Raw genomic sequence first — 11,606 nt, forward strand, 5'->3', positions numbered from 1 at the left:
TAGAACGGTCCCTACTTGCATATATATTACAATTGTCACAAATAGGGTTTTAATTTGAGTGTGTCAAGTTAATTTTCACATCAGCAATTAGGCTAAAAATATGTCGACAATTTAGATCGTGTTTTAGAATAACCTAGATTGTGATGATGAATCTGTTTGCACCTAAAATATGCACAATTTTACTTATTTGGAATTAAAAGTGAAAATATGACATTTTGGGGTATTAGTGTGCAAATATACTAAAAGTTGCATGTGGGAATGTTTCTCCACATGGTTTGAAGTGGTGGTTTTATTGTGAGTAAGGATGTTAGTAGACATGGGAGATGGACATGTGGAGGAAAGAAGCCAACTTGCTTCTTTTAAATATTAATTTATTGCAAGTAGGATCAATAGACATGTGGTGGGAATGTGAGTTGGCCTCTTTTAATATTATTTCATGTGCAAGCTGGCAGTGGAGCTTCTCTCCACAAGTTCAATGTTCACAGCAAAGGGGCTCTCTCAGTTCTCTATATAAAGAAGCAGAGGCAAAAGGATTAAAGACACTCAACCAATCAATCAAGCAACTCTACTCAAATCAGCTCCTCAATTTCCTTGTAAACATTTCCTTTTAGCCAAGCACCCTTTACTTTCCTTGTTTTTAGCTCTACTGCTCACTCAGTAGTATCGATCTCCTTTGTATTTTTATTTACAACCTTCAAAGCCATTCCCCAAACCACTAGAAATTGCCACAAGACTAGAGCAACTTGCTTGATCTATTGGGAACAAGCTCGAACGTTGTATTTGGCATCCCTTTGTACTTATAATGCTTTGTACTTTAAATAATTACATTTATGTAAAACTGCATTTTCAGTCATTTAAATTACAAGCAATCTACAATACTGGTCATTTACTTTCCTTTGGCATTTACACTTCTAGCAAACTTGTCATTTACTTATTGTTACATCTCTCCACGTTAGTGAAGTCCATATCTTTAAGGCAAAGAAAGAACCTTGATTTGAGCCGCTCCCACTCAATGGCACAATCTCTTGGTTAGAAGTCGAACTCAAATGCAATCTCAATCATTCAAATCCCATCTACTAGCGGCATCTAGTAGTGGCATGCTCGCATCCACCAGTTTCTTATTCGAGCATATTCCTGGCATGCCCACGAGACCCATGGCGAATTTAGGAGGCGAACAGAATCTTGTGAACGAGTTTGAGGTAGAATAACTATCAAGAGCATGCTTGATAAAGTGTTATGACCTATTTTACTGAAGGGAGAAAGAAAGTGCACCAGAGAGAGATGGAGAAAGGCTCGAGGAATTCTGTTTTTTATTTTTTATGCCTTGTGCTTTTATTTATAGTAAACATGATAGAATTTCTTGACTTGCAAGCAATACAATCATAAATGGATAAAATCTTCTAATAACCTAAATACAATCTACTAGTGATTTACGCAACCACATGTGCTATAATTAATATCACAATAATGTTTAATTTAGGGTCTGTTTGGAAGTGTTTTCAAAATATATGAAAGCACTTTTTGGTGAAAATATTTTTTAAACCAATCCTTGATTAAAATGCAAATAAATCTTAGAAAAACATTTAAAATACTTCCTGCAAAAAGTACATAAATGTGCATCATATAAGAAACAGTTCAACACTTTCTCAAAAAAACAATTTCAATTATTTTAAAATCACTCCCAACGAGCTATCGAAGACTCTAGAAAACCAGCAGCAAAGAAGAGATCAAAGTCAACAAGTCTTTTCTTTTCTCAATTCCTCTCCTGGTTCTGTCCGTCTCTGTCTCTCTCCTCCATTCAGCCAAAACGCGAATTGCATTTGCCAGTTCAAAGTCAACACGTCATCACCACCCCCAAACCTCCGGAATCAAATTCCCATTCCCTTTCCCCAATTAACTTCCACTTAAGGAAACAAAAGAAAAAAGAAAAGCAAATTTCATTTCCCCTCTCCTCCGACCTCCGCCACTGCGCGATCTCTCTCTCTCTCTCTCTCTCTCCCCTCCCCGCGTCCGACTCTTTCTTCCCGCGAATCGATCGGCCTGGAAAGGAAGGGAAGGAGAAAAAGCTCGGACCATGTCGTTCTCTGACTCCGACTCGTCGTCGTCATACGGCGGCGACTACAAGAATTTCAAGCAAATCAGCCGCGACCGTGAGTTCCCTCCCTCTATCCTTACTCGCTTTCGTTTAAATTCCACTTCAGTTTCTTTGATTATCGATTTAATTAATACTAGCATCTGAATCAAGCTCTAAGCTGATGAATTTGTATTGTAATTGGTTCAGAAACTTATTGGTTACTGAACTATTTCTGTGATTTAGTAAAATAGCAGTAGAAACTACAAGCTCAATGATTTTTTGGAGTTTGTAATAATCTGTGACAACAATTAGTAATCACAATTAGTAAATCGCGAAGATTTGGATGGATGAAATGTACGGTGAGAATGAGGTAGCTAGCCTATTGGGATTTCGGTAGGGCGGGAAAAATCTGTATTGGATGTTCAATGTAAGAGGAGCACTGATCCGCTGCAGTGCAATGTGCAGCAGCTAGACTGGTTTTGTATCGGTGGAGGTATAGCAGTTAATGTTTATTTTTGGGCGAGGTCGACCAGCTTGTTCTAGATATGGACTAAGATCACTCTGTTACTGTTGTTTATAATTGATGGTGGTTAGTTGTTGCGTGGCCGTTTTGTGACTGACTTCCGAAATGTTGTGTTTAGGATTGTTAATTGAAATGCTTCGGTCTTGCAAAACAGGGGATTCAAAAGCAACCTGGAAGGTAAATGCAACTAGTATTATGATGTCAATTGTTGTACAAATTTGATTTACGTAATTTTTGTGACTATAAGTTTATGTTTGCATAATAAAAAGTGCTTACATATGTTCCAGAGATTATAGGATCTATGAATGGGGGAGTACATCTTTTATGAAAGTATTTGTTTTGTAATACTCGTAGACATAATAATGAACTGGGAAAGTTTCTGAACCTCAACAGGAAATACATGTGTTCTGTGTGCTTATATTGTGTATACTACTTGTTGGGATTTTTCTCGTCTATAATTGATAAAATCTACTTTATTTTTATCGTGTACTCTGGAATAGAGCTTGTAAGTGAATTATTTGATCAAGCCCTGAATGTACTCTCTAATAGTTGGGAGATATAACAGGTGTATCTCTAGGGTAAAGGACTATTTTCTCTCTTTTATCTGGTGAACCCACTATCTCTCTTATAAACTGATGATAATTTTCCATGTGATGATATTCTTCTTTGTTTAGTTGCAATTGTTATGTGATCGCCATTGCTGTAGGTACTTATCATGGACAAACTTACTGTTAAGATAATGTCTTACGCATGCAAAATGGCTGACATTACAGATGAAGGTGTTTCATGTAAGAATCAAAAGGACTCTCCCTGAAAAGTTTTACTTTATATTTTTGTATTTTAGTGCATTGCCTTGGTATCTGCTATCTGGCCAATCTATTTTTACCAGCCGCATGAAGAGGATGCCGCATCGTCATGGTATTCAATAATACTTAGTAGTTATTTGTCAGTCACATTTACCTAACTATATAACAAGGTGCTGCATTTCTTTGGGTATATATCAAAAGCCATTGCGCATCCCATTCTGGTAGCATTTACTAAATGTGTGATACAATATTCCACACTATAAAATTGTCAGTGCTATTGTAGAAGCCCTAATCTGAAGCTGCTGACTGGTCACTGCATGGTATTTGATTATTTTTTATTTGACATGCTACCAAGTTATATCTGTTGTGTAGAGTCGAGGACATTGAATTGAGGCAATTTTGTTCTCGGCGTGTGATTTGTGGCTATAGAATTGTGAATATTACATTGTTGCCATTTTAAGCTGACAAGTGGTTGCCCTGTTTTTTGTCTCCCACTTATTTTCTGAGGCCAATCATTTAACATGATATATTGGTTGATGGGCTTCTATTAAAACTTAAGTTGGTGGGTTGTTTTTAACTTGTAACTACAATACGTATTTTCTTGCAGTGGTTGAAGACATATTCAGGCGAAGGCAGCCATTGCCCTCCATGGATGCTATATACTTTATGCAGCCTACCAAAGAGAAGTAATACTTTTTAATTTTTATTGGAGAGAGTGAGAGAACCTATCTGTTGAATGTTTTTATTTTTGTAGCATGTTGGCAGTAAGAGATCATCCAAACAACTTTAACTTTTGGGAACATTGGTAGCTAACCAATGTTCCATGATATTAGAGTAAGATCCTACAACTCTACCAATTTATGTATGTTTGGGCTCTTGAAGGCTGGAGAGAGGCCCACACGTGAAGGGATGTTAGAATGTAGAACAATCATTGTAACACATTGTACAACCTAAGGTTTCAGGAATAGTGAGGCCCAGACAAAACTTGACAAATCACAAGTTTGAGACCTAAAGTTCGATTGAATTGTTAACTATATTTTTAACTTTAGGGTTGTTCAGTTATTCTCTGTTCTTACTCCATCTGTTTCCCTGTCCGTAGAGGGAAATATTTTCCTAAAATTTTCCTTTGTTTCTTTCTCACCTCTTTGATTGAGCATTTCCCGCGAGTAAAATGTGAAATAAATTTTTTTTCTGCTTAATATAATGCCGAAGTGATTGTTTGAATAATTACCTATTCCCTGTTGGTTTTTTAACATCAGCCATATAGATGGCAGCCTCTCTAACTTTCTCTCTCTGGTGTTAATTTGCAGTGTTATCATGTTCTTGTCAGACATGTCAGGAAGATCACCATTGTACAGGAAGTATGTGCAGCAATATCAGTTGCCTTGTTCTATTTGCTTTTGTGGTTTTTATCATGTTGAGGCTTGAAGGTTCTAATGGTTCTTCTTTTCTTGTCTTCCTAGGGCATTTGTTTTCTTTAGTTCACCTATTTCAAGAGAATTAGTTAGTCACATCAAGAAGGATGGAACTGTGTTAACTCGCATAGCTAAATTGATCGAGGTTATAGTTATTTTTCAAACATATCCTAGATTGATAAGTTAGCAGAATTTTATGTATCAGTCAGTTGTCTTCTTTGTTGTTGGTCAAAAGTAAGAAGATGCTGATTTGGGCAAATTTGCAGATGAATTTGGAATATTTTGCAATAGACGGTCAGGTATGTGACGCTACTGCAGTCAAAGTTTTGGTTTATTTGTGGTCATCATTTTATATTATATCCTTTTCAAAAGAATTTTTGTTTAATGTATATTTAAATTTGGGGTTCAAGTGATATTAAGATTCAATGTTCGTAAGCATTTACAGCCATTCGTTGGAAAAAAAAAAAAGTTCATGGCTTTTCTGTTTTGTAATTTCTTTGCACAGGCTTTTGTTACCAACAATGAGAGGGCTTTAGAGGAACTTTATGGGGATGAGGAGGATTCACGCAAAGGTGTTGCATGTTTGAATGTGATGGCTGCTCGTGTTGCCACAGTTTTTGCTTCGTTAAGGGTACATGTTATAATGATGTTAAATTTTGATTGAATATTCGGTTCAGGTTTTCTGAAACACCTATTTGTTTTTTATTTCCTAGGAATTTCCTTGTGTGCGTTATCGAGCTGCAAAGTCACTTGATGCCACCACGATGACCACTTTTCGTGATTTAATTCCTACAAAGCTTGCGGCTGGGATCTGGGATTGTCTCATGAAATATAAAAATACAATTAAGAACTTCCCTGAGGCAGAAACATGCGAGTTGCTTGTCCTTGACAGATCTGTCGATCAGGTTTTTAGGTGCATGTGTTGGTTATAAAAGCATATCATGCAAAGTGGTATTCGCTTTATTATTATAATGAATACTCACTTGAATTTTCAGATTGCACCTCTCATACACGAATGGACATATGATGCCATGTGTCATGACCTGCTAAATATGGATGGAAATAAGTACGTGCATGAGGTAAGTTGAAATGTCCATTTACATAGATGTGCTTTCAAAGTTTGTGTTTTTGTTTCTTTTGGATGCTTTATAAAGGGATTGTTTATAGGTTCCAAGCAAAACTGGTGGTCCACCTGAGAAAAAAGAGGTTCTTTTAGAGGATCATGATCCTGTCTGGCTTGAGCTTCGCCACGCACATATAGCAGATGTATGTCCTGTGCCTATTTGTATTTTTCGGGGTTACACAGGCATAAATTATTTAATTTTTTTTTTCCTTCATTTGACCTTTGTCAGGCTAGTGAACGACTGCATGAGAAAATGACCAACTTCGTATCAAGGAATAAGGCTGCACAGATCCACGGTTCAAGGTTCGCGTGTATATATTTCTTAACTTCTCTTTTGTTTTTTTAAATGAATTCTAATTATATACTTGTTTCTAACTTTCTTTGAGTAAGGAATAGCTGTAAAACCTTGTTTTCCAGGATTTAGATCATGAGTGGAATTTGTTTTGCTATTCCATTAATACACAATCTTTGACTAGTTTGAAATGAAACATAAGGAATTTATGCACCCTGTTCAGTGGGCTGATAGAAATACTGGAGTCAGGCTAACTGTGTAACTTCTCTTCTGGTTGAATCATTCTATCATTCTGGTCAAACAAACAGAGCCTAATTTTGTAGTGGCTTGCAAAATTCGCCTGTTCTTTTGTCCATAATGGATTTCTTAACTGGGTAGGAGTGTTTCTGGTTAAAAATAGTTTGGTTTTTCTTGAATAGTCAAGTACTAAGTTCTCATAAAACAAGGACCTGCTCAAGAAATTCCATGCCAATACATGGGACTGCTTGGCTGGATTTTATAGACATTACATATTGGCACAGTGCTAATCCTTGATTTGTGCAAATCATTGTTACGTGATGAAGATATGTGTGCCTCACATCATATCATGTGTATTTCATTGGTGCAAGGAGTTTCTCCTCGTAGGGTCTGCCAACCAGACTTTTTTGCAATGGATTCGTGGTTAATACAGCTAAATTCTGGTGCTGAGCACTTTGATTTTTTTAAGTAGAAAACTCATATTATATGCGTAAACTATATATATAGTGAAGCTTATATATGAGGGATTTATAGTTACTATTGATAGATCGAACGAGCTGCTTGTGGTGGGGTTATTGTATGAAGGGTATAAAATTGTTCTTCGGGCCTTGGTCAAAAATCTTGGATTACTTGCATCCTCTAAAATAATTCATAATATTACTGTCCGCATCCAAGAAAAAGGATATGAGATTTTCTCTTTCAACTTAATCACGTCATTTTTCTGTTTAAACATTCAAAGCTTAGGCAAGTCTATTGGTATGCCAGTTCGTGTTGTTGTGTTTTGTTTCTCACCTAAATTCTCACGTGTTATATAGAGATGCTCGCGAACTATCTACAAGGGATTTGCAAAAGATGGTTCAAGCATTGCCACAATATAGTGAACAAATTGACAAACTCTCCCTTCACGTAGAGGTTAGTTCATTTGAAGTATCTGTTTGATTAGCAAAATTCCACCATCAAAATTCAAAACTTTGGTTAAGGGATTCTGTTCAGTATTTCTGACGACAATTATAAATAATGTGACCATTGCTGTAGTTTATTTATAATTGAATTAGCTAAGAAGATTCTTAAAACAGAACAAACCTGTTAAATGAACGACTTTATACATCTAGACATATTCATGTGGCCACCCTTTTGCCTCTTGAATAAGTGCTGTCCAAATGTCACATATGTATTCCACTTTTTGCTCTGTTTCCACCTCAATGTTTCCACTGTCCAACTGTAAGATAAATTTGTCTTTGGATGAGGCTTCATTTTAAGCAAACCAAGAAGTAACTCAGCAAATACAAATTACAAACTAAAAAGTCAATGGATGGAGTACGAATCACAACAGAAGTGATAGCATATTGAATGGCAGAAAGAAAGTTTGAGCTGTTGACTTTGAACATGGAAATCATGGATTTAGGCAAATATTATTTTATTTCTCCAGATTGCAGGAAAGGTTAACAGAATTATCCGGGAGTTTGGGCTTCGAGAACTTGGGCAGTTGGAGCAGGATCTTGTTTTTGGAGATGCGGGCATGAAAGATGTGATCAAGTTTTTGACGACAAAAGATGTAAGAAACTTTAGAAGTATACGAGTATGCAAGATTCATTGTCATTGTGTTCTATAAACTTTATATACCATTTTTATGCAGGATACAACTGGTGAAAATAAGTTGCGCTTGTTGATGATTCTTGCAGCCATTTATCCTGAGAAATTTGAGGGCGAGAAGGGTCTCAATTTGATGAAGGTTGGTACCACCTGAGGTCAATCAGTGTATCTAATCTCATTCAAGTGTTTACTGTGGTACTTTTCTTGTTTTCAGTTAGCAAAATTACCACCGGATGATATGAATGCCGTGAATAATATGAAACTACTTGGGGGAGCACCAGATACCAAAAAAAGCACAGGGGCGTTTTCTCTGAAGTTTGACATTCATAAGGTGAATGTATACAGAATCTTTGAGAGTTCTTTCAATTGTTCAATCAATATCTAACAAGGGGCTATTCAATTTCAGAAGAAACGTGGAGCTAGGAAAGAACGTCCAAGTGAAGGAGAAACATGGCAGCTTGCGCGCTTTTATCCCATAATAGAGGTACCCCTTTTTGATTATTTTGTAGCCCACTTAGTCTATATGGGTGAATGGTCTGGGTAAATGTCATGTGATTAGAACAGCTATATAGAGTTTGTTGGTCTATGGTAACTCTTCCAATTTGCCTCTCAACTATCTCAGTTCTTGTTTTTGGGACAACCAAAACAAAATGTAATTGAGTTGCCTCTCAGTTAAATCGATGACCATGTTCTTTAAGCTTTTTTATTTCTATCAAAAAAAATATTAGTTCTGGTAGTAATGATATATATTTAAATTGCAGTAGGGTTGGGTAGGTATTGTTTGGGTTTTTTATCACCAAATGGTCCTTTATGTTTTGTCAACTCATCAGTTTGTTCATTAATATTTCAAACTCATCAATGTCTTCCCTTATCTATTACTCTACCCATCATTGTTGTCCCTGACATCTAACTCCATTACAAAATCTGTTAGTGTAATGACGTGCTTCGGCATAGGATTGACACAGCCAATCATATAAGGCCACATGGATTAATAAAAATTTAATTCTTAGACTAATAGTTTATAATTGTAAAACTAATAAAAAAAATTCATTTCTTAACCTCCCTTCTTCCTCAAGCGAATCATGACAAACACCTTCATCCTGTGAAATTAGAATTATCTTACGATTTGTTGTGCACAAATTGATTTACAATGAAAAACATTTTCTATTGATTTCATGGGATGGGAAGTACCGAGAAACTGATTATTCATTTATCCATTTTGCCGAAAATGGTTGAATGGATAAAGTATTAGAATGCATCCAATTGGGTTGGATTGTTTCCGAGAATGAAAATTGTGTTTGTGAATGAGTACTATGGGGGAGAGAGGAAATCGGAATTGCGTTTGAACTAGGTATGGAAGCAGGTTGAAGACGAATTTATTATTTCATCTTCCCACTCCCATCCCTGTAGCTCAACCACCACCAAACTCAAAGCTCACTGTTCTCTCGTTCTCACTCTCTCTCCCTCTCTACCACGCCGTCCAACCCCACAAAACAAGCCCCAGGTTTCCTTGACCCCCAACCACAATCTTATTGTTTTTATTAGTTTTATCTTCTTTTGTTTTTATTCGTTTTATCTTCTTTTTTTTCTGTCAAAGTTTTAAGCTATTTGACTATGCACATAGCTTTGGTTGCGTCTTGTTTGCCAAGGAGATATGGTTGCTTTTCCTTCTTCAGTAGGCTTTCCATGGGTTCGGTTGACCTCACCACTTCAGTTCTCATAGAAGAAGAAGCTGTAAGCTAAGAAGAAGGAAAGATTACAATCATGAACTTTTTCTTAAAGAACTGAAGTTTTATTAATACATGTGGCATCACAGTAATTGTCTTTATAGGTCCCACACAAATGCCACATCAACACACTAACAGATTTTGTAATCGACTTTATCAGGGACAATATTGATGAGTAGAGGAATAGGTAAGGGACTGAGTTTGAAACATTAAGGACCAAACTGATGAGTTGACAAAACATGACCATTTATAATGTTTTCTTGGTATTTTAGTTGGGCATTCACGTGACATTTTCTGGTGAAACTTGCGTGGAGATATGTCGTATGCAAATTCTCATGCCATTGAATATGCATAGCATGCTACTTAGTGACTGCTTTAGAAAGAGAAGCAATTAAGGGCGCCGTCTTATAATCTTCACAAGATGTCATGAATATATCATGAAACTGAGTTTCAATGATTGTACGAGTTATCAATTAGTATATCTGAATCATCTCTTCGTTCAGGAACTTGTAGAAAACCTTAGTAAAGGTGAACTGTCAAAGGAAGAATATCCATGTTTGAATGACCCAAGTCCAACTTTTCCTGGGACTTCACATGTAGCGGCAGTAAATCATCCTCCAGCTGCTCATTCAATGAGATCAAGACGGACGCCAACATGGGCCCGGCCTCGAAATTCTGATGATGGGTATTCGAGGTATCATGTCACTCTACTTGATTATTTTGAATATGGACCAGTCATCACTTTTCTTGTATTCCTTTAGTTTTCTGTTAAGCTAATTAGAGCGCCCCTTATAACTAGAGCTACTTTTGGACTGTTGCATTATGGAAATCTTTCATAAGTAGCAACTCTGAGAGCCCCTTGAATGATTTATTTAACTATTCTCTCCTTCTGCACCTACAGCGATTCAGTATTACGGCATGCATCGAGTGATTTCAAAAAGATGGGCCAGCGCATATTTGTAGTTATAGTAGGTGGGGCTACTAGATCGGAGGTATGAAAATGTTCCACTTGTCCCTAAATGAAGTTGCGATTGCCGCTTTTTCTTGCTTAGTGAGTTTATAAGTTGTGTTTCATTTTCAGCTTAGGGTTTGCCACAAGCTCACGGCTAAACTGAAGAGGGAAGTTGTTCTAGGCTCCTCATGTCTCGAGGATCCTGCTCCATTTATTGCGGTAATACATTATAGTTTTGATCTGTTAACGCTTGATTCTGAGACGCTCTTTCTCCCCTAACAAACTGTTTTTTTCCGAAAATGTTGTAGAAACTAAAGATGATGACTGCACACGAGCTCTCGTTGGATGATCTACAGATATGAATGTAGAATCGACAGGAAGGGCTGGGAATGACATTCGGACCGTTACCAGGCCAATCTGTATTCGTAGATGCTGCTGATTGTATCCATATTCTTTTCTTTTTGACCCCTTTCAACATTCAATATAAAAACCCCTACCTATTGATACCGGTAGCTCTGGACATTCTTGAAGGAGCTAATTTGGGTTCCTGCCGACGGCTGCTTCTTGGTTCTGTGAATCTGTATTAAAATTTACATGCTGAATTGAATCCAAGCTACAAGTGCGACTTCTAGTACAGATAAAAGAAAAAAAAAAAAAAATTAGCCTTTACATCAGGCATCTAATCCAATCCAATCCAATGAACTGAACCCAAAGAAAAGTAAACTACCTAATTCATTACAACTTAACCAAACTGTCGGAGAAGCCACGCAATATCGACACCCCCGGCCACATTAGAGTCATCGTGTCGGGTTGTAATACGACAAGGTCCAAAACACCATATGCGGCACTGTATCTCCATACCCC

At 36.9% G+C, this 11,606-nt stretch overlaps 1 protein-coding gene across 2 annotated transcripts; it reads left to right on the forward strand.

Moving 5' to 3' along the window:
- The first annotated feature begins 1,849 nt into the window (after window positions 1-1,849).
- On the forward strand, window positions 1,850-11,376 carry LOC103932901 (SNARE-interacting protein KEULE). Of its 2 annotated transcripts, none has more exons than XM_009342553.3 (21): window positions 1,850-2,150; window positions 2,716-2,774; window positions 3,304-3,385; window positions 4,011-4,089; window positions 4,714-4,764; window positions 4,867-4,963; window positions 5,085-5,117; window positions 5,324-5,449; window positions 5,532-5,723; window positions 5,814-5,897; window positions 5,986-6,084; window positions 6,171-6,244; window positions 7,286-7,382; window positions 7,900-8,025; window positions 8,107-8,202; window positions 8,278-8,394; window positions 8,470-8,547; window positions 10,294-10,484; window positions 10,692-10,782; window positions 10,872-10,961; window positions 11,051-11,376. In XM_009342553.3, the coding sequence occupies exons 1-21, from the start codon at window positions 2,075-2,077 to the stop codon at window positions 11,102-11,104; spliced, it is 1,992 nt and encodes a 663-aa protein (XP_009340828.2). In that variant the 5' UTR covers window positions 1,850-2,074; the 3' UTR covers window positions 11,105-11,376. The 2 variants fall into 2 exon arrangements, with proteins under 2 accessions (XP_009340828.2, XP_048425912.1); XM_048569955.1 differs by lacking the exon at window positions 1,850-2,150 and adding an exon at window positions 3,163-3,204.
- The last annotated feature ends 230 nt before the right edge of the window (window positions 11,377-11,606 follow it).

The sequence above is a fragment of a genome, unplaced genomic scaffold (assembly GCF_019419815.1).
Source record: "Pyrus x bretschneideri cultivar Hongxiangsu unplaced genomic scaffold, Pyrus_bretschneideri_v1 Contig101, whole genome shotgun sequence".
Classification (NCBI taxonomy): Eukaryota; Viridiplantae; Streptophyta; class Magnoliopsida; order Rosales; family Rosaceae; genus Pyrus; species Pyrus x bretschneideri.